Source organism: Capricornis sumatraensis, chromosome 5 (genome assembly GCF_032405125.1).
Source record: "Capricornis sumatraensis isolate serow.1 chromosome 5, serow.2, whole genome shotgun sequence".
In the NCBI taxonomy this organism is placed as follows: Eukaryota; Metazoa; Chordata; class Mammalia; order Artiodactyla; family Bovidae; genus Capricornis; species Capricornis sumatraensis.
In genome coordinates this window covers 49,775,526-49,798,536 of record NC_091073.1, presented here as the reverse complement: position 1 = coordinate 49,798,536, position 23,011 = coordinate 49,775,526, and the positions used below count along the sequence as shown (strand labels likewise).

Here is a 23,011-nt window from a genome sequence, read left to right as displayed (position 1 = left end):
TGGGAGACATGGGTTCGATCTTTGGGTTGGGAAGATCCCCTGGAGAAGAGAAAGGCTACCCACTTCAGTATTCTGGCCTGGATAATTCCATGGACTGTGGAAGAAAGTGGACACGACTGAGCGACTTTCACTTTTCACATCATGCCAAGCGTAAAATGATGAACAAGAGACATATTCGTTGCACCATGAAGCTACTACTGTGTCTCTTTTAACATAAAGGACATTTTATTAGAATCTTTCTTTATAGTAATCAGGCAAAGATTTCAATCTACTAAGATATGAGATACTACTGTTTAAAATTCCATGTCACCATTCGTCTGCTGATGGGCACCTAGGTTGCTTCCATGTCCTGGCTATTATAAGCTGTGCTGCAATGAACCAATACAATGTTGTAAAGTAATTAGCCTCCAATTAAAATAAATAAATTTAAATTAAAATTCCATGTCAGAAGTTGTTCTCTGTTTATTTTTTTAAAAATCAAAGCTTCTTGACATTGTTGATCTTCTTTGTGTGGGAGTATAGCTCAAAAGATTAAAATATTTTTTCCATGCAGTACACATATAGGAAATATATCTATTTATTTGCCAAGTTTTTACTTATTGTGCTTCTGCCTCTGGGCTTTATGAGCTTCATTGTATCTTTTCATACCTTTGTCTTCTTCCTATTTGAATAGGACTTCCTGCTCCTTCTTTTCTCTGAGATCAGCAAACAACTGAAAGGGTCTGATACAACAATCTTCAAAAACAAAGGGCATACATAGTGCCCTGTCCACAATGTTTGGCACCTAGAATGTGAAAGTCTTTGAAAATGTCCTTTCTGCATGAAATATAGCTCTCATGCACTTCGAGGTTCAGACTAAGAAAATATAGTTCAGTTTTTCTACATGTAATGATTGTAGGTTGAAATATCATAATGCCAGAGCATTATAAATGTTACTGTAAATATGCAAAGTCAAATCCACATTATTTGTATTGTCAATTTATACTGAAGACATGAATATATTTAATTTTGATATTCTGTTCTAAGATTTTATTAGCCACTTCATAATAATAAGGAAACCAACTAAGTAAATTATTTGCAAGTTTAACTCAGTATCCAAAATTTGCTTGGATTAGAGTTTGTATTTATTTCATATTATTATGTGGATTAAATACAATCTGATTCCTTTATTTTTTGCATGGTACATTTTGTAGACTTGCACATCTATTTTAGGACAGTTATTTTAAACATTGATGTTAATCATTATTCAAAATAAAAGGTTTAAATTTGTAAAACAGCTTTTGATTTCAGAGATATATGGTTTTAGTTCATTATATAAGTGTATATAACTGCTTATCTTTAATATTAGCAAAATACTTGTATTGAACATAGTATGTTATGTAATAATTGATAATAACACTAACTGCCGCTATTAAGTGCCTACTATAAGATTAGTTCTGTACTCTGTTTTATATACATTCTCTCATTTAATCCTCATGATAACTATGTGATATTTAGTTCAGTGTTATTATCTTCATATTACAGATGAGAAAACTGAAACTTTGGGAAGTTAAAGTAACCTCCAGTGCAAGTAACTGAGAGGACTAGGATTGAACTTCAAGTCTTTCTGTTTTCATGCTTCCTTAACTTGTCACAATACAAAATACCATTACCTACCTGGAAATGTTGATTTCAACTGAATAACAGTATCTATTACATCTTTTGAGTGATAAACCACTCTATGCTACTTAGTTCGCAGACTGAGGTTGCGTTTTGTGTTCCCATAGGGTGGAATGTAACAACTGTGAGACTGGAGAACAGTGTGGTGCAATTATGCATGGCAATGCTGTCACCTTCTGTGAGCCATATGGTCCAAGAGAATTGGTAAGTATGTGCTATTTATGTACATTATTCCAAATACATTGTCTTTACTGAGCTTTTTTGGCAACAAAGGTTTTCCTACTCAATTCCAATTCAGATGAAAATGTGCAGTATTACTTATGAGTCTTATTGCAAATATCTCAAAATTAGGAGTGATTTAAGTTTATTTTCAAATGTAAAAAAACAAAGAATTTAGTAAAAAAAATTGGCAGCATCAATGGATCTCATTAAACATGGCACATCGTATGATTATATGGCTTTTTAAAAAGATGGGTATGACATGCATGACATATGATATATATGAGACAGATATTATATATATAATATCTACATAATTTGTTACTTTATAAGTCCTTGTATAAAGCTTTACTTTTATGCTTCTTATCTCCTTGCAATTGAAAAATGTTAGATAAGGGAGGTGGGAGGGGGTTTCATGTTTGGGAACACATGTAAGAATTAAAGAGTTTAAAATTAAAAAAATAAATAAAAATAAATAAAAAAAAAAAGAAAAATGTTAGATAAACAATTTTATCACATTATTTTTACACTTTGTTTCTTAATCACCTAGAAGCTTTAATGAAATATTTCAAGTGAAAGAGCAGACTAAATAAACCAGTTCTTAAAAAAGTTTGGTTTATGCCAAATTGTTTGATAGTAGGTTATTTTAATTTAGATGATTAGACTTGGTTTGCCAAAAATAAGTCCTTGGATCATGTGTAAAATGCAACATGAGCATTCTAAAATTGAAAGCAATTAAATCATTAGGCATCAAATATGACTAATGAGCCTTTTGTTGTCACGTGGTACTTCTTTCTGGCACCAAGACTACATTCATTTCACATTCTTGAAAAAGGATGTATTGTTTTTCTTGAAAAGCTAATTGTTGTCTTACACTTCAAGCTCAGTTTCTTTGTACCTAATGTTCTTTCTGCAGCATCTCTTATGCTTTGCCTTTCAACTTGAGTTTCAATGCCTCTCCTTTTTCCTCCCACATCTTCCTTATCATGGAGCTTTTAGTAACAAGTTGTATTTTTCACCCCTCCATCATACATTATGTTTCAAATTAATTAATTGTAAAAGTGGCCAAAAGACTGTCTTCCAACTTAAAAAGGAGGAAAAAACCTAGCTAGGTAATTAAAGGAAGATTTAGTTGTCAAATTGTGAAAGTCAATTAATTTTTATAACATGGTTCTTATTTTACGCTGCTTGAATACCCCTTTCATGGCAATAGATAAATTTAATTTATTAAACATACAAGCTTCAGAACGTTGATAAATTGAAGAGTTTTTAGTTGAAATTAGAACACAAACAGAATTAATTGGATGCAAATTAAAATAATAGGTACTCATAATTCAAGTCTTACAAGGTGTTATAATATTCCTGCAAAACAAATGTGATTCTGTAGTGAAAGTCTTCTCGAAAAAAATAGATTTGCTAGTACATCTTAAATAATATACCATGACTGAATTAATTATCTATAAACCTTAAAACAAAATTAAATTTTTGTCATAGTTAATTGAGCTTAGAATAAATGCCCATTTTAGAATGTCCTCCCCACAGTAATATTTCAGGAAATGCTTGGCCAATTCTTTTTTGTTTCTAATTAATGAGAAATAAACATATCTAAGAATATAATACCAAAATTCATATTTCTGTAGCATAGAAACTGAAGTATCTAGTTTATTTGATTCCATGTATATTTAATTCTGATAATTTCACTATATTCCAGTATATTGACTATTAGAGTTTATATGCTCAATGGGCTAGTTTTGAATTGTGTTATATAATTAATATAAATTTAGCTTTTTAACCAAGAAGGAAAATATTCAAAATAATTATCTTCACCCAAGAAATGAAAAAACATACACAGATTTATGTTTACATCATAAGTATTTCCCTAATATGAGTTGTGTTGTAGACTCAAAGGGAACAAAATGAAGATTCATTAACAAAGATAAGAATGACATCTACATTTTATACACTAGGAACTTCCATTTTCCAGTTATTTTTATACCGTATTGGTATCCCAGGAGCAAAAATATATATTGTATCCAAGTCGTGTTTACAGAAGCAAGATTAATCAAAGGAAAAGTGACGAATTCAGTTGTCAGTTAACAGGCTATTATCCACTAAAATTCAAATATTTGCACTTCAAAACTGAATCCAGTAAAAATTGTTGTGCGTGAGAACTGATGAAAGTTATCAGCCCCCAAATATCACTTTTAAAAGTAGATATGTATACTTTGAAATTTTTCATAAATCCAGTTCTTACTGAAATTGTGAAATAAGGAACCATAGATCAAGGCAAAGAACTTTGGTAGGCCTTATTTTTAAAAGTGCCTAAAAGAGCATTTCCATTTTGTGAATTTAGTCAAATGGCCATTTCATTTCAATAAAAGCCAAAGCCTGTGAGAGGAGGTGTCTGCTACCACATGGGCATACTGTGCATTTGTGTTCCCACTACTGCTCTGCTGCGCAAGCCTCACGTGTTTCATTACCTCAGTGAAATCTCCATGTTTCAGGGGAGGGCACTAACTTCATTCATTTTGCTAGTCTGAATTGAAGGTAATGAGGAATTCATTTACCCACTCCTCTAAGAGAAAATGTGCTCTCTCAGAGCTTAAAATAAAATTAGTTATGTTACTCTCCAATTAAAAAAATAAATAAATTATTTACTCAATTTTTCTCTCATATTTGGAAATGTGTTTTAGTTACAGTGAGGAGTTTGGGCTAAAACAAGATTAAATTCAATAAAAATTTGTAGGGAAGAAATGTACAATGAACAGATTCAGCCTGCAGTGAATTCTTCAGATTCATTTGGTGAACATACTAATTTTCTATAATTTGGAGTTTATTTGATAATTTAAGAACAGTGAGATTTGGTAGTGAAAAAGTCCTCTCTCTGATGTTCATAGTCACTGTAATAAATCATCAAAATCTCTTTAAAAGGTTCTTTAGTTTTCAGAATGACTGATGTAATAACTTTGCAGACTGAAATTATGTATTTGAACTCAAGAATAAGAAATAATTTATAATACCCAAATGTAAATATAGGTGAATAGATTTTATAGGAAGTGCTTTATTGGGTTTTTTTTTTTTCCTCTTCATCTTTCCTATCCTTTCTTGTAGCTGACAATTTTACTAATAAACTAAATTGGGTCAAGGTAAAGGAATCAGAGTCAATCATTCCTACAGTCCTTAGCTTCCCTGGTGAAGAAAACAAATAATGGGATCAATGACTAATCAAAGTCTAAGGTCACCCTCAGTTAGCACATGTAATTTGAAATTTGGCACTATTTCCAGTGATTTACTGTTTGCTAGCAGAGGTCACAGATGTGAAAGTTGATCATCCAGGTGACACAAGCATCATTTATTACACCCTCAGGATAAGTATCAAAGACTCTCTCATATATTTAATGCACTAGCAATAGCAATAACCAAGGTGCTTTTAGCTTATATAATGCCATACCATTGTTTCAAAGAACTTACATTCAGGAGTATTTCATAACTCATCTGGGAATTACTCAGTTACATAAAATCAGAGGAGGAAAAGAGCATTCATTCAATTTTTGAGAAAAATTTTAAAAATTTCCATGTGCCTCTTTGGACTCTAAGATCAAATATTCCAAGTAGAAACCCCTGAGGGTAAATAGATACTCTAAAAGTTATGGGGGAGGGAAAAAACAGATTTCTTTTAACCCTGTAGGGCATTTGGTTCTGTCCAACGCATCCATGAGACATTTGGTCTCTGAAACATTTCAGTTCAGTTCAGTTCAGTCGCTCAGTGGTGTCCGACTCTTTGCGACTCCATGAATCGCAGCACTCCAGGCCTCCCTGTCTATCACCAACTCCCGGAGTCTCTCAGACTCGCATCCATCGAGTCGGTGATGCCATCCAGCATCTCATCCTCGGTCGTCCACTTCTCCTGCCCCCAATCCCTCCCAGCATCAAAGTCTTTTCCAATGAGTCAACTCTTTGCATGAGGTGGCCAAAGTATTGGAGTTTCAGCTTTAGCATCATTCCTTCCAAAGAAATCCCAGGGTTGATCTCCTTCAGAATGGACTGGTTGGATCTCCTTGCAGTCCAAGGGACTCTCAAGAGTCTTCTCCAACACCACAGTTCAAAAGCATCAATTCTTCAGTGCTCAGCCTTCTTCACAGTCCAACTCTCACATCCATACATGACTACTGGAAAAACCATAGCCTTGACTAGACGGACCTTAGTCGGTAAAGTAATATCTCTGCTTTTGAATATGCTATCTAGGCTGCTCATAACTTTTCTTCCAAGGAGTAAGTGTCTTTTAATTTCATGGCTCCAATCACCATCTGCAGTGATTTTGGAGCCCCAAAAAATAAAGTCTGACACTGTTTCCACTGTTTCCCCATCTATTTCCCATGAAGCGGATCATGATGGGACCAGATGCCATGATCTTCATTTTCTGAATGTTGAGCTTTAAGCCAACTTTTTCACTCTCCTCTTTCACTTTCATCAAGAGGCTTTTTAGTTCCTCTTCATTTTCTGCCATAAAGGTGGTGTCATCTGCATATCTGAGGTTATTGATATTTCTCCCGGCAATCTTGATTCTAGCTTGTGCTTCTTCCAGTCCAGCATTTCTCATGATGTACTCTGCATAGAAGTTAAATAAGCAGGGTGACAATATACAGCCTTGACGTACTCCTTTTCCTATTTGGAACCAGTCTGTTGTTCCATGTCCAGTTCTAACTGTTGCTTCCTGACCTGCATACAGATTTCTCAAGAGGCAGGTCAGGTGGTCTGGTATTCCCATCTCTCTCAGAATTTTCCACAGTTTATTGTGAAACATTTGGTAGATACCAAAAGGTCCTTGAGATTTGGTCTATCCAAAATGTCATGACCAAACAACGTGAGCTTGTTTGGTCTACATTAAATGGTTTAGGACACGACCAAATATTGTGGACTTTTTGTAGTGGACAAATGTCTTTTGGACATTTTGGATAGGACCAAATGTCTGCTAACCTCTTTTAAAGAAATCTTGAAAAAGAGCTAGTATTTTTGTTATCTAAAGAAATTTCTATTAGTGCATTTTTCTCTAATGACTCTGAAGTGAGGAAGGAAATAGAAAACAGAGTTCTAGACATGGTGGGCCAGTTTTTTCTTAAATAATCTGTGATAATGGAAGATTTAAATAGAGAATTTCATCTGATACCCTGACACCAGTGATTCTTGCAATGGTAAAAACAAATTAGGAGCTGATAGCCATACTGCTATCTAGACAACTTATAAAAAGGTCTCTCTTGCCCTCCCCTTTGTTACCTTTTCTATTTCTTCATGAATTTTAAAGCCACATAATTAAAACATACACTCCAACACCACTTTCCAAATTGTGTTGTAGAAATGGAAAGCACAATTCGATCTTTTGATATTCACATTTCAGCTGAATTCTGGCACTTCAAGAAGCTTATTCACTGTTTGTCCACCAGTTCCCACAGTGATTCATGAACTGGGTATCTCTTAACCCTTCTGCCATGGTGGACTCCATTGTATGGGGGCTACAAAGTCCAAGAGTATTATTATGACATTTAAGAAGACTACTCCTTCTGCCATGTTTAAAACATAGTTATCCACTTCCTATTTTATTGGGTGCAGTCATAGGAGGCATCCCGTACCTTAGCTCATGGGATCAGAAACCCAACAAGAGTCACTGAAAATGAGAATCAAAAGAAAAAAGAAAGAAAATGAGAACCTTATTTCTCACCATACTTGAGCTGGTATGGGTCAAAGTAATTGCTCCATAGAATGAATGAATGAAAAAAAATTAATATTTTTTTGAATTTTAATTTATTTAAAATTAAATAAGGTACCATTCCTTTTCCAGAAAGGGGAAAGTTATTTAGGCATGCTTTTTCATGAAACTAAAGGAAAATAATAGCAATGTGTTAGAAGAGGATTTCTACTCCTATAATTTGATTATTTGGGGGAGGGGGTAACAGTTTTATTGAAAAATAATCCTCATACTCTGCAATTCATTCATTTAAAGTGTACAATTCAAGATTTTCACCTTAATCACAAAATTACACAGCCATTACCACAATCAATTTTAGAACATTTTTATCATCCTCCAAAGAAATTCTTCATCTTTTACCTGTTGTAATTTTATTTACTTTTCAAAATATTCCTACTCTTCTCATATGTTTTAATTTTGGTCCCAGTTTTTGTTTGGTCAATTTTCAATGACATTTTTATGGGCCCCAGGCCTACTGATGAGGAATGAGAGAAGGGTGCAGTGAGTAGAGGGGGCTGTGTTAAGTGCCTGGTAAATTACACTAAGAAGAGTTTTAAACAAGACCCTGAGAAATGTACTAGGAGTGCCTAAGTGAGGCTTTCCCAGAGAAACACAAAACATACTGACAGAAACAAGGTAATCACTGGATAAATATAACCTTTGTTTATGGCTCCTTTCCATCCTCTTAATTTTCACTCTCTCTCCTTCTGAATCCTTTGCCTCTTTCTCCTGCTCTCTATCTTGTCTGATTTTGGTATATTCCTTTTTCTAGATTACCACAGGCCTTAATACAACAACAGCTTCTGTCCTTCAGTTTTCCATTGGTAAGTGTTGTTAGCAATTAAGCAATTTAACTTGGAAATGTTTGTTTTAATCATTGTGTTCCAGCAGGATTATGGTGCCAAATGCTTTTAGATTTAGAAAAGAGTAAGTCTTAACACTGCAGTAAATAATTTAAAACATTTTTAAAGTGAAATTTAAAAAATTTTAAATGCTGTTCTCATTTCTCTCTGGCAGTGAGTGGTATGTAAAAACAATCCAGGTAATCCAAAACATTTTAAAGGTAGTTACATGTGGATTTTGAGTGTATTGGAATATTATATTACACAGGATGACCTTACTAATAATGTTTTTCTCAGATTAAGATTGAAATCTGTTAAATTTCCTGCATTCTTACTGAATGGTAGTAAAAAAAGATTATTATTTGTGGCTGAGAGAAACCAATTTAGGCTCCATGTTTGATTCACACACCAATAATTTAAAAATGACTGTATCTAACAATATTTCTTTCAGGTGCTTTGTATTTGAGCTAAAAATTTCTACACAAAGCATTCAATAAAATAAGGTTATCTTTTAGACAAGTGTGTATAGTTTGCTATCTATTATATTATTTTCCATTTGAATTTTCAAAGTTTTATATTAATAAATAACATGTATGTTTCCAAAGGGAAGATTCTAAGTAAATAAAGATATTGCCTTCTAGATGGGGGCTAATTTTTGGTCTTGGTTTTATAACATGGACACCTCCTGGCCTCTCCCCATGACATCAGGACTGCTGACAGCCATGCCTCTGAGATAGCACCCTCCACTTTCGACCATCTTCACTGCATATCTTTGGGGATCCACCACTAGCGAAAGAACTGTTTCTCTCACTATGCTTCTAGTCCTAATTGCAGAACAGTGCTCTTGCAGCCCACTGTAGTTGATTTCCTAAGAGCAATTTTCTTTAAGTCATGTAGTTGTCATTTTTCCCTCAGGTTGCACCCTTTCAGTTTCTGTTAGCTATAATGTGAACCTGCTTGTGTACAATTTGGACTCTTCTCTTCTCACATTGATAGCATTACCTCCAACAATTTACTAACTACTCAGAAGTCCTTATGTGGTCATAAGCGAAGCTGTAACAAAAAAAATAAAATAATAAGGTTTTTAGTAGGAAGGTTTTTTTGATCTATTAGCAAGTGTATAATAAGTTTTCTATAATGAGCATATAATACTTCTATAATCAGAAAAAAGAGCTCATTTTTTTGAAGTTGTAATGCTACAAAAACAGGATTTTTTTCAATTGTAGCATGATAGGCTAGTGTAACTTAGAGATTCTTAACCAGAACAAATGTTTTTAAATTCATTATACTACTATTACAAAATATAAGCTAGATTTTTTTATTTACCAATAGTCTGAGCATTTATTAATAATAATATATTAATTTCAGATATTATCTTTAAGCATTTAAAGAACACAAGAGAATCTTCTTTTAAAATATATGCTCACAATTCTACTATATTTAAACTTTATTCAAGGTAGCAGAGATCTAGCACTGATTGAATTATCCCTCCTTCAAGGGAAAAAAGATCTTTTTTTGTAAATAGTAAGGAGTATGCTTTTGAGCCAGCGTAGATTCATTTCCTCACCTTTCAGTAGCTGAGAAAGGAATGTTTATCAGAGAATAAAGAGTTTTGTGCCTGAGTCCCAAAGCCCAGAACAAGCACCATACCTAAAGGCTTGAGACTAGACCCAGAAAATGTAACTTGGCAAGAATCATTGATTTCTCCACAAGTCAGAGGGTTATAGCCCAGCAGACCAGAGTGTTGCTTGTATTATAAAAAGCATGGATTTGAATCCTAGGCTAGAAGACTGGAAGAGTAACAGAATCAGGAAGTTATGAAAAAATGGATAGATAGATAAGCATGTCAAGTTTGTAACTAAAAAGATACACTTTAGTATTTTTTAGTATGTTTAGAATCAAAAGTGAAATTTTAACATGTCATTGTATGGGAATGAGACAAAATATTTAGTTAAATAAATTATAATTTACTGCTTAGTGACTTCATCAGGGAATTTGCTTACTGCATTTCGAGGATAAAAATTCTTGAGAACTAAGAAGTATTAAGGTGGCTGAGACGCAGTGTAGTGGCAAACCATTAGCTGTATGATGTATGGTGTTGTGTGGTAAATAGGTATAACAAACAGAACTTTTCTGAAATGATTTTGTGTATCTCATGATGAGTACTTGGAGTACTATTGTTCTGTTTGTATTTATGGTGTGAAGACTAGACTGGGGCACACACAGAAATTATAGATACATCATAATTGTGTATATTCATCCTGAGTTTTTCAAGCCCCACAGTGACCAAATACCAAAGTAGCAACCTCAGCCTAGCAGCATTGCATTTATATCCTGTTCAAAATTTTTATTAAGTGTGTTATAAAAAACACAGTATGTACACAGTTCAACATTTATATTTATTTGTGTCTTGTGAAACTTTCCAAATATGTTCTATAGTTGGAAATATGTTCTAATAGTATGGTTAAATATAGTCCTTCAGATTTAGAGTCACTTCTCAAGAAGTCCTCTTGGATGTTAAATTTTCATTGTATATCGTGATGAGTCAGATATAATATAGACCATTTTCTAGGGGATTCTGTCATTATTTATGGCCTCAATAATAAATTGTGGCTATACAACCACAACTGAATAAATTATTGCCTTGCTATTTTTATATTGCTCTTGTAAACATTTTTAATTACATCATAACATTATCCAAGAGATTTCCAAGTACCTTGTCTTTAATTACTAAGGAATGTCTTAATAAACTCTTGCCATGTCAATTATTAGCACCAATGCTATGCCAGTGTATCTTTCTAAATATGCACACACACACACACACACACACACACACACACACACAGATTACAGACTATCTTCACCAAATGAATTTTTAAGTTAAAGCATGCTGAAAACACAGTCCTGAAGTTGAAATTTACCAGGTTATCAATAGCTAAATTGTCTTGAAAGGTGTCCTAAAGTATTCTTAGAACAACTTTTCATTTTTCCATTTCAGTGAAAGATCTTATATCCATTTCTGTGCTAGGCATTGATCTGCTACAATCCTCACTTGATTCATTAGATTCAACTGGTGGAATTTATGGTTGTAGCCTTAGGGGAACTTACCTATTTCCTTTAGATTTCCTCTGAGACAGGAAGAAAAATTTGAGATGATGCCCTTGCAAACCATTATTTTACAGGTTCCTCCAAACTCTGTTTTCCCAAGCAGGATCCTGGGTCCAGGGGAAGTGCTAGTAGTGCTTTGGATTCATTATTCATTTAACAGAATTTCACTGAGTATTTGCTGTCTCCTTAGGCTTTTCTGGGTTAAAGTTGACTATGGAAAGACAAAAAAATGAGAAAACAACATTTTACAGTGCTTAGTGATATGGTAGAAGGCTTTAGATGCATATGGAGCATGCAACCTCTAGAGAACTGCTAGATTGTTGTAAACATAGATGTTCGTGTACAGGTCCCTGTGGTGTTAGGTCCTGCAGAGTAGAGCAATTCAGGAAAGCTTCTTAGGAGAGTTCCTGAAAGTGAACAATATGAGTCATTGGAAAGGAGGAAGTTTTTCCAGTTGAGGAGATAGAGTGACATAAGCAAGGCATAAAATGGGAAATTGAGTTCTTTTCTGGAGCAGGAAGACTGGCTAAGGAAGGCTATGAGCAATGTAGCATATAGTTCTGTCCATCTGGAGTGTTCATGTTCATCAGCTGGGAGTTTTAAATAGGCAGTAGAGGTCAGAAAACTTACCTCTTTCTCTCTTAAGCAATAAATAAATATAATGAAATTAATTTTTAATATCTGTGATCTTTCTTAAGAAATATCAGTTGTGTTAAGAATGGATTTATCCCTTCCTTAATATAAATCTACATTGATTTACTCAACACGAGCTTGCCAAAGAATATACTTGTTGAATTTAGCCCAGCTCTTTTCCCCAAATTAATAGAATCTGTTGGCTAAGTGGGGATTAAAGGTAAAGCATTTTAAAAACACACATCATGAAGAACTTTTTGGCTTGGGAAGTGTATCTGTCTTGTCCATCATGTTATTCTCAGCCCTAGGGACTCAAAATTAGAAGGTGCTCATAAATATTTCTTGCCTGAGTGACAAGTAACTATTACAGAGACATCTGTAACATTATGTAACCAAGTGCTAAATTGATGTGATACAGACATTTCACATCAAGAGATTTGGGGGAGGTGATCTGAGGACCTCAATCAATGGAAAAGATAATCCAGAAGAAAACAGAGAATCACCAATAAACTGTGCTTTTAATGAAGCCAGTAGACAAAAAATACATATGCATGTGTTTAATCAGTTTGTTATTAATGAGCTAGCTAGAATCTTTTATTTGTTCATAATTCATAGAGTTGATACGTTTTTTCTTTGGTTTTATTTATGAATATCCTAAAGGAATGGGCTTTTGTAAATATGTGTTTGGGTTTCACTGGTGGCTCAGTGCTAAAGAATCCACCTACAAGGCAAGAGTTGCAGGTTTGTTCCCAGAATCGGGAAGATCCCCGGGAGGAGGGCATGGCAACCCATTCTAGGATTCTTGCCTGAAGAATCCCATCGGTAGAGGAGCCTGGCAGGCTACAGTCCATAGGGTCGCAAAGAGTTGGACATAACTGAAGTGACTTAGCATGCACACACACACACAGGTGTGTGTGTGTGTGTGTGTGTGTGTGTGTTTACTGCTTTTTCATTTGTTTTTAATCACCTTAAACAAAGTAAAGGCACTATGTCATGAATGTTTTATATTTACAGATTAAGGTATGAAAATGTCTTTCAGTTCAGTCGCTCAGTTGTGTCCGACTCTTTGCGACCCCATGAATCGCAGCATGCCAGGCCTCCCTGTCCATCACCAACTCCCGGAGTTCACTCAAACTCATGTCCTTGGAGTCGGTGATGCCATCCAGCCATCTCATCCTCGTTCGTCCCCTTCTCCTCCTGCCCCCAATCTCTCCCAGCATCAGAGTCTTTTCCAATGAGTCAACTCTTTGCATGAGGTGGCCAAAGTACTGGAGTTTCAGCTTTAGCATCATTCCTTCCAATGAACACCCAGGACTTATCTCCTTTAGGATGGACAGGTTGGATCTCCTCGCAGTCCAAGGGACTCTCAAGAGTCTTCTCCAACACCACAGTTCAAAAGCATCAATTCTTCGGCACTCAGCTTTCTTCACAGTCCAACTCTCACATCCATACATGACCACAGGAAAAACCATAGCCTTGACTAGATAGACCTTTGTTGGCAAAGTAATATCTCTGCTTTTTAATATGCTATCTGCGTTGGTCATAACTTTTCTTCCAAGGAGTAAGCGTCTCTTAATTTCATGGCTGCCGTCACCATCTGCAGTGATTTTGAAGCCCCCAAAAATAAAGTCAGCCACTGTTTCCCCATCTACTTGCCATGAAGTGATGGGACGAGATGCCATGATCTTAGTTTTCTGAGTGTTGAGCTTTAAACCAACTTTTTCACTCTCCTACTTCACTTTCATCAAGAGGCTTTTTAGTTCTTCTTCACTTTCTGCCATAAGGGTGGTGTCATCTGCATATCTGAGGTTATTGATATTTCTCCCAGCAATCTTGATTCCAGCTTGTGCTTCTTCCAGCCCAGCATTTCTCATGATGTACTCTGCATATAAGTTACATAAGCAGAGTGACAATATACAGCCTTGACGTACTCTTTTTTCTATTTGGAACCAGTCTGTTGTTCCAAGTCCAGTTCTAACTGTTGCTTCCTGACCTGCATACAGGTTTCTCAAGAGGCATGTCAGGTATAAGCAAGGTGAAAAGACAACCCTCAGAATGGGAGAAAATAATAGCAAATGAAACAACTGACAAAGAATTAATTTCCAAAATATACAAGCAGCTCATACAACTCAATACCAGAAAAACAAACAACTCAATCAAAAAGTGGGGAAAAGACCTTAACAGACATTTCTCTAGATAAGGCATACAGATGGCTAACAAACACATGAAAAGATGCTCAGCATTGCTCATTATTAGAGAAATGCAAATCAAAACTACAGTGAGTTATCACCTCACACCAGTCAGAATGGCCATCATCAAAAAGTCTACAAACAATAAATGCTGGAGAGAGTGTGGAGAAAAAGGAACATTCTTGCACTGTTGGAGAGAATGTGAATTGATACAGCCACCATGGAAGACGGCATGGAGATTCCTTAAAAGACTAGGAATAAAACCACCATGTCACCCAGCAATCCCACTCCCAGGCATATACCCTGAGGAAACCAAAATTGAAAGACACATGTATTCCATTGTTCATTGCAGCACTATTTACAATAGCTAGAACATGGAAGCAACCTAGATATCCACCAAAAGATGAATGAATAAAGAAGTTGTGCATATATACACAATGGAATATTACTCAGCCATAAAAAGGAATAAATTTGAGTCAGTTCTAATCAGGTGGATGAACCTAGAACCTATGATACAGAGTGAAGTAAGTCAGAAAGAGAAAGGTAAATATCATATTCTAACACATATATATGGAATCTAGAAAAATGGTACTGAAGAATTTATTTACAGAGCAGCAATGGAGAAACAGAGATAGAGAATAGACTTATGGACATGGGGAGAGGGGAGGAGAGAGTGAGATGTATGGAAAGAGTAACATGAACACTTCCGTTACCATATATAAAATAGATAGCCAACAGGAATTTGCTATATGGCTCAGGAAACTGAAACAGGGGCTCTGTATCAACCTAGAGATGTGGATTGGGGAGGGAAATGAGAGGGAGGTTCAAAAGGGAGGGGATATATGTATGCTTCTGCTGCTGCTGCTAAGTCGCTTCAGTTGTGTCCGACTCTCTGCGACCCCATAGATGGCAGCCCACCAGGCACCCCCATCCCTGGGATTCTCCAGGCAAGAGCACTGGAGTGGGTTGCCATTTCCTTCTCCAGTGCATGAAAGTGAAAAATGAAAGTGATGTCACTCAGTCGTGTATGACTCTTAGCAACCCCATGGACTGCAGCCTACCAGAGTCCTCCATCCATGGGATTTTCCAGGCAAGAGTACTGGAGTGGGGTGCCATTGCCTTCTCCAGGATATATGTATACCTATGGCTGATTCATGTTGAGGTTTGACAGAAAACAACAAAATTCTGTAAAGCAATTATCCTTCAATTAAAAAATAAATTAATTAAAAACAAAACAGAAAAGACCAGTTTATATGAACTTTATATATTTTTCATATCTACCTCACCCCAAGTTCCTAAGCCCTATCTTAAGTAATAAAAGGGAATATTCTGAAATATTATAAGATGCTACTAAATATAATGTTCTGGCAAAGATTATTGAGATTAATTATGTCTGCATTATTAAAACTAATAACTAAACAGTTTTCTCTACCTGAATTAAAATAGTTTGAAAGATACTATGCCCTTTCCCTTTTGAAATATTTAATTTATTGTCACTCATCTTGATGAGGCTTAAAAGATAAATATTAATATTTCATTCATAAATATTTTTACTAATATTTATTGAGGCCTGTTCTTTAGAAGGGATAAAACATTGAACAATAGGATGAGAAGAAATTGATCATTAGTATAGACTAAATAAATAGTCTTTCCTCCTTGAAAAAATCTCATTACCACACTCTGAAATCTCTGAATCCCCACTTGCTCTATTTTATTTTGTGATGCTTATTTCACTCAGCATTGATTTATACTCTGGCCATTTGTGCACATCCACTTTCATCCTTTCTAGCTTAAATGATCCTTGAGGACTAAGGTGTGTACAAGTGTCCTCTTGTTTTTAGGGCATAATTTTACTCACATCTAGTACCACCCCGGAATATCAGCATCACAGGGAACGTTAAAGTGATGGTCCGCTTCTGGGAGATGAGGTAGAGGGCATTGTAAGACCTTGTCACCAGGGTCAAAGCCCAAACAACAAAAGGGTAGTAATGCTGAGTCCCCAGATTGTTGGGGGTGGAGAAGGACATTATTTAACACCTGCTTTCAAAGGTGGATGTAGTCCTACTAGAAAATGAGCCAGACTTGAACACTAGGGCTTGGTTCAAGGCTTCCACCCCAAGGAAGAGAGGGCTGCTCGGCAGGGAACCTGGCAAAGCCTGACACATTTTGCATTTCCCTTCCTTATGTTTTTCCCAACATAGGATCTGATGAAACCTCTATGTTGGACTTGGGAGGGAATTTGTAAAGGGGTGAGCACCCAAAAGTGGGTGGAAATGACATGGTGTTTCATAAATCAGGAGAGAATTGGTCCCTTGTAGGAGTGGCAGGAAAAAGGAAAAAATACAAATATTTTGGAAGTGAGGGAATGGGGATAGGGCTGAAAGAGAGAAAGGTACAAAGGGGAGGAGGACAGCTGTTCATTTTATATCCTGTGGTCATTGTCCATCTGCCATAAACTGAAAGAAGTCACCTAATGAGATTTGGGAATTTCAGCCAAGGAAGTGACTAAGGAGCAAAATATTAAGTACAATAAATCACATACTGTCACATTTATTCAAAAAGAAAGGCTTGTAGGTCAAATAGTCTGTTTCCTAATAAAGTCAGTCAAAACAAAACCTGTTGCTAATAGCCTCATTTTAAAAATTAATATAAAACAGAAGGGGAAGAAGAGTTGCTTTTAAAACCTGATTCTTTTTCTGCATTTTATAATAAAGTTTTTTATTTTAAAACATATTTTAGCATTTGTATAGCATGAATGTAGAATATTTGTTTTTACTGTACTTTGACCTCTCTTAATCCTTAATATCAGTTTTTAGTAGTTGCTTAAAATTGAAAATTTATTTTCATATAATGGTTCTTTTTATAACACTGTCCTTGAAATATGTTTTTTTTTTTTTAGTGGAAAAAATGGTGAATTCCACCAAAAGTTATTTCTTGGTGGGCAAAACCAAGGTATAGATATAAATTCTAGATTTTCATATTCAGATAATGCTTAATTGATCTTTTGGGGCAGCTGAAGATTTTGGACATGTTGATTTCTCTGACTTGACAATTTCTGCTGATAAAATAATGATTTCGGTCAACTTTGGTCGTCATATTTTACCAAAATTGAATTCACTTGCTCTTGACAGATCCAAGAGTAATTTGAGGATTTCCTTTCGTACAGAATGGAACTATTCTTAATTAAAGTAATATCCTTTCAGTCACAATTCCCATCCTTGTCATTTGGAACTGAGAAGCCCCAGGATGCTTCCAGCCTGGGCTGCCACAAAGCATTATCCGATACAGTAACCATTTTTCCCTTCCTTGCCTAGTACTCACCCCTTTAGCTATGGTCTGTGAGCTTCAACAAAGCATGAGCTGCTGTCTCTGTGCAGGCACAGGCCAGGCGAGCTGAGCCTGTATTTTGTCAGAGCCTGAAGCAGCACTGTCTGGCAGGCAGTGTAGGCAGGATTCGACATAGGGGCAACAGTGTGAGAATGCCTCAGGGGAGCCGGGGAGCTGGTGATCAGCCAAGATCAGCATCCAAGTACTCTGTGGATACCTGCAGTCCATGAAGGTAACAACAAAAACAACTTGCTCCAAAGGGTATCAGGTGAGAAGCTAACTCACTGCTAGAGGACAAACTTGATTACAGTTTTTACAACATTTATAAACTAATGCAGCAGACTTACATAGATGTGCCACATTATTATAAGACAGTGTGAACAGGTACGTATAATCTTATAAAGTTTAGGTTTTCTACACGGAGAGGAATAAAAGAAACATGAAGACTAAGAAGTATATAGTTCTGGCTATTCTGGAAATTACAGCATTATCTGCTTAAAACCAAGAGTCACAATTTAGGTCCTATTCATCAGGTAGTACTTCCAAGACTGGCCATAGTACAAAGATTTTGGTCTACTTAAAGCAAATTGTTTTGATGCCATGGGCTGGGAGAGGTAATGCCCTTATGATTTTTCTGGGAGACTCAGTAATGAAGGAAATAAAAACCTAAATATAATGTAATTATTGTTCTACGTCATTGTTGTTCCTGGAAAATAAATATTCACAGCTGCCTTTAATGAAATATTAGAGCAGAAGTTTGTGAAAATATCGAAATATTGTTCATCTGTATAATAATGGCCCATTGGCTTGCTTGCAGCAGAATTACTCTGAAGAATTGCCAGGTAGCAAATAAGCTTTTACTGTATTTCTCGGTTCTTTTGGATACAATGAGTGTTTACTCCCTAGTGAATAGTACTATCCTTAAAAATCGCTCTTATGGGAAGACTTCCCTGATTGTCCAGTGGTTAAGACCCCATGCTTCCAATGCACAGGGCACAGATTCAGTCTCTGCCTCAGGGAGATCCTTGGTTGGGGAACTAAGATCCCACATGCCATGCAGCCAAAAAAAAAAAAACCCAAGTTTCTCTTGGCAAAGAAAAAAAAGTGATAATTGCCAGTACTGCTTATTATACCAATATCTTCAACTTGCTCGTCACATTTTTCACATTATAGAATGAGGCAAGTCCCTTTCTTGAATGGCTTAGCCTACAGTAACGTAATATGCCCTGGAAGTGACAGTGTCTGGCTTTTAAAAGCTTTTCTAAAAGTTCCCCATTCATTTCTTTTTCTCTTTCCATTCACTACAAGCTCTAGTTAATACCCCTCTCCTCCATTTATCTACCTTGAAAAGATGAAAGGATGTGTTGATTCTGCTAAGATTGGCTCCAGTCCTAGCAGGGAGTTTAAGTAGTGTGATTACGTCCATTTCATCACTTTATGATCTTTCTGTATCAAATTCTGTTGTTTACACGCGGCTCTAGGACTCTGCTTGTCTCTGAGGTCTGAATTTTGAGTAATAGCAGCAGCAGCACTTGGGCTGCAAGAATTCTCAGCAGGGTTCTGTCCAGACACTCCTCAAGCCTCAGTATTTATGGGCCCCGCTCCACTATCTAGAGGCATGATTTCTGGCAGTGCTTCTCCCCAATCCATAAATTCTGCAAGATCACTTCTCTCCTTCTGTGGCCCTTTGCCACATTTAAAAAGGCAGCTTGTTTTTCAGGCAGCGCTTTGAGGAAAAGAGTCTGCTCCTGGCAACCACTACCAAACCCCCAAGAGGGAGTAGCTCCTTCTATTGTTTCTGTTCTGATTTACTTTGAAAAGTCCTGGGCTTTGTGGAGCAGGGCATAACCAAATAAAAATAAAGCTACCCAGGTCTTGGGAGACTAAAACCAACTGATTTATCCTTCTACTATAAAAGTAAAAAGATATAGAGAGGACTACAGGAGATATTGGCTCACAATCCCTAATCTGTAATTCCATAGTATAAAAACACTCAGAAAAACCACAGAACTTTTTTTTTTTTCATTTATGTAATGGCAAAGCCTCACATGATCTGAATTCATTTGGCAGCAAGACTTGAAGTAATTTAAGGCTATCTATAATCTTTATTTATACTACTTTATATGAATCTTTGTATATTTAAGTACAGAAATATTAATATGTTTAATTATAGGATAGTACCTCAGACTTGCTGGTGATCTTACATAGTATGTGGTGTATTTACCATGTTACCTTTCTGAAATCTGTAAGTTAAATCAGTCAGTAATTTGGATCCTAAAGTTTATCTTACCTTAAGTGATTGTGAATATATATAACTGTTATTTTGAGAAAGTGAGTAATAATTCTTGAATTCTTAATAGAATAAATGATGAATATTTCTATTTTTTAAGTGGCTTTGATTTTATACTAAATCAAGCTATTCTTTAAGTTTTTTTACTTTCATGGCAACCACCCAAAAGAAATAGGAAGAAAGGAAAAGGTTTATGTGTGAATTTTGGGAAACTTCCTGGCTCTGGAAGGTATTTGCAGTCTCCTTTATGCATATATATTATGGTTAATGGGCTACTGAACAGTGAACAGGTTTTCAATGTGCTTAATATGGGCTTCACTGATATAGCACATAATTGCTACTTGCTTATGTGTTTGTGTATTCTTGGCATTGTAAACTCTAACAGCCATTTAAGATCCTCTCGGTCAGCACTGCACAGAAGCACTCTAGTTAGTAAATCCTAGAAGTTGCAGGTTCTCACCAGGTTTTGTTGAGCTCCTGAGGCTCATTCAGGTTCATTTGCAACACTGTCCAAAACTGAATGGCTTATTTGTTATGTAAGCCAACAATTGAAATGAAGTGAAGTCCTCAGTCACTCACTCTTTGCGACCCCTTGGAATGTAGCCTACCAGGCTCCTCTTCCATGGGATTTTCCAGGCAAGAATACTGGAGTGGGTTGCCATTTTCTTCTCCAGGAGATATTCCTGACCCAGGGGTTGAACCCGGATCTCTTACATTGTAGGCAGATGCTTTACCATCGGAGCTACCAGGGAAGTATATAAGCATACAATTAGGTCATTTCATCCATCCTCATCCAGTTGTAATATGATCATTTCCTTTTAAGAATATTTTAATTGAGCCAGATCTGCTTGAAAAAAAAAGAGAAATAGTTTCAAGAATCATATATTCTTACTTTATTATTGTCTTGCATTACAATACATTTGTCGTGTAAATGTGCCATGTTAAACGAAATGGAAAGTGAACATGTAATCTGGAGCTTGGTACCCCGTGTGAGTTAAGACATTTGTGAAATTCAGGAACATACTGCAGGGCATGCTCTGTACAGGAGTAGAATCAGGTTTTGTGGGTCCACATTTGAAGCTTACACAGTTGGTTGAAGGCTACAGTGTCATTAAGGAAAAGAATACAAAATTGAGCATTTAAAATCAGGCAAAAATGTGAATGTTTATTTAAAATGAGAAAAGAAATCACAACACATTACAAATCTTTAGAAACTGGCAATACCGCAAACATAAGAAAATCCAGCATTTTTGTTAATTACCTGAAATACTTTTTTCCTTTTTACCTTTGGGTGCATATTCTAAAATTACCTCTGCATATGACAAGTTTTGCTGTTGCTGTAAATGGGGAAGGGAAAAGAACACTGGATTGGGAGTTAGGCCATATAGTCACTTCTCTGCCAACTGAATTTGCCACGTAAACTTGGGTAATTGGTGGAGCCTTAGTGAGCCCCTGACAACTTGTTTATAAAGCAAGAATGTTCATCTTCATGATCTCTTAAATGTCTTCCCACTGTGACCCTTAATCCTAGAACTGGGTGAAAAGAATGAACTATGAGTTAACCAGGAATACATTTTATCTAAAAATATGGTTATGATGTTGCCTGTTTTAGTTCAGGGGGCCCCTACAAGAAATATCAAAGTAGTTGCTATACCTTTATTCAACCAATCATAGCTAGTTTATACTTGTAGCTTGTTTTGCTAGCAGGGGAAGATATTAGGTAGAGGAACAGAAAAGCAGCATTGGCCAAACCATGTAATGTTGTTACCCAAGCAATTCTCAGCATGAGTGATTGAATGTGCTGCCCCTTCTGGCTCTTCCCAGAAGAGTGACACACTCTGCTGGTGGACACAGGGTATAAATCACCTCCATATCCTTATCCTGCTGAAACGAAGTGCTGCAAAAGAGCCAGTAGTAACAATAGTAATAATAATGATATCGTTGCATTTCCAAAAAAATTCTCTTCTTAGAGTTTAACTGACAACTGCTTCCTCAATTTCATTCATTCAACAACTGTTCTCTGAGCTCCTCTTCTATGTGAAGCAGCTCTTAAGGCACTGGGGAGACAGGATTCGTAAAAGAAAATCTTTGCCCTGGTCGGGCTGACATGCTGATGAATATCAAACAAATAAATGTCAGGGAGTACTGAATGCATGAAGAAAATTAATCAGGGTCAGCACATGAGGGGTCACATTTTGTTGGAGGTGGCCAGGGGGTGGCCGCTGAGGATGTAACCATTGATCAGAGGCTTAAATTGTGTAGAAGTGATAACCTGGCAGAAAGAATAGCCAACAGAAGAGCCATGTGGACTGCCAACGGGTAGCCACACGCCTTATGTAAACGTCAGTTCTGAATGATATTTTACTGCTTACGTGGAGAAGGCTACTCAAAGGTTATACATATCCTGGCTTTTCCTGAATGATAACCAAAGTCAATAGAAGTGGGACTGAATCGTGAGAAAATAACTAGGCTTTTAAGTTCGCATGTACCTCAGACAGAAGTATTTTTAATAACTGGTTGACTCATTGGTTGGTTGATTGCTAGATTGATCATCTTGACCTGACTCCCTATAACAAAAGTGAAAAGTTGCTTATCTATTGTTTTGTAAATTATAGTAGGGATGGTACTATTTAAATAGAGCCCGGGAGTAAAAATTGATACCAATTTTAGTTGCAATTTTATAATGAGTAAAGTGGTTCAAAGGTCAAACTGAGGTTACTAAAAATGTTTCTTACAACCATAGTGATGAATCTCTCTAACAGTAACAGTAAAGGAAACAACTTTATAGAAATAAGTTTTGCCACTCTTCTTCTTTCTTTATTTTTAAATAACAAGTACTAGGCACTGTTTTACATTTGTAAATATTTATTGTTTCCTTATAGTAAAATAATATTTCAGAAACAGATTTATAAACTATTATGGAATTCGTTATTTAGGATACAAATGTGGATTACACTATTATTTTAAATTTAATTCTGATTGTAATATTGTATCAGATTAA

The 23,011-nt window shown here is 35.9% G+C and overlaps 1 protein-coding gene across 2 annotated transcripts in view; it reads left to right on the top strand.

Moving 5' to 3' along the window:
• RELN (reelin) overlaps nt 1-23,011 on the top strand; it is a 536,845-nt gene that overhangs the window by 267,021 nt on the left and 246,813 nt on the right. For both annotated transcript variants that reach the window (XM_068972809.1, XM_068972810.1), the window contains exons 7-8: nt 1,767-1,863; nt 8,394-8,445. In XM_068972809.1, coding sequence (XP_068828910.1) covers nt 1,767-1,863; nt 8,394-8,445 — 149 coding nt within the window. The remainder of the gene's footprint in view (nt 1-1,766; nt 1,864-8,393; nt 8,446-23,011) is intronic.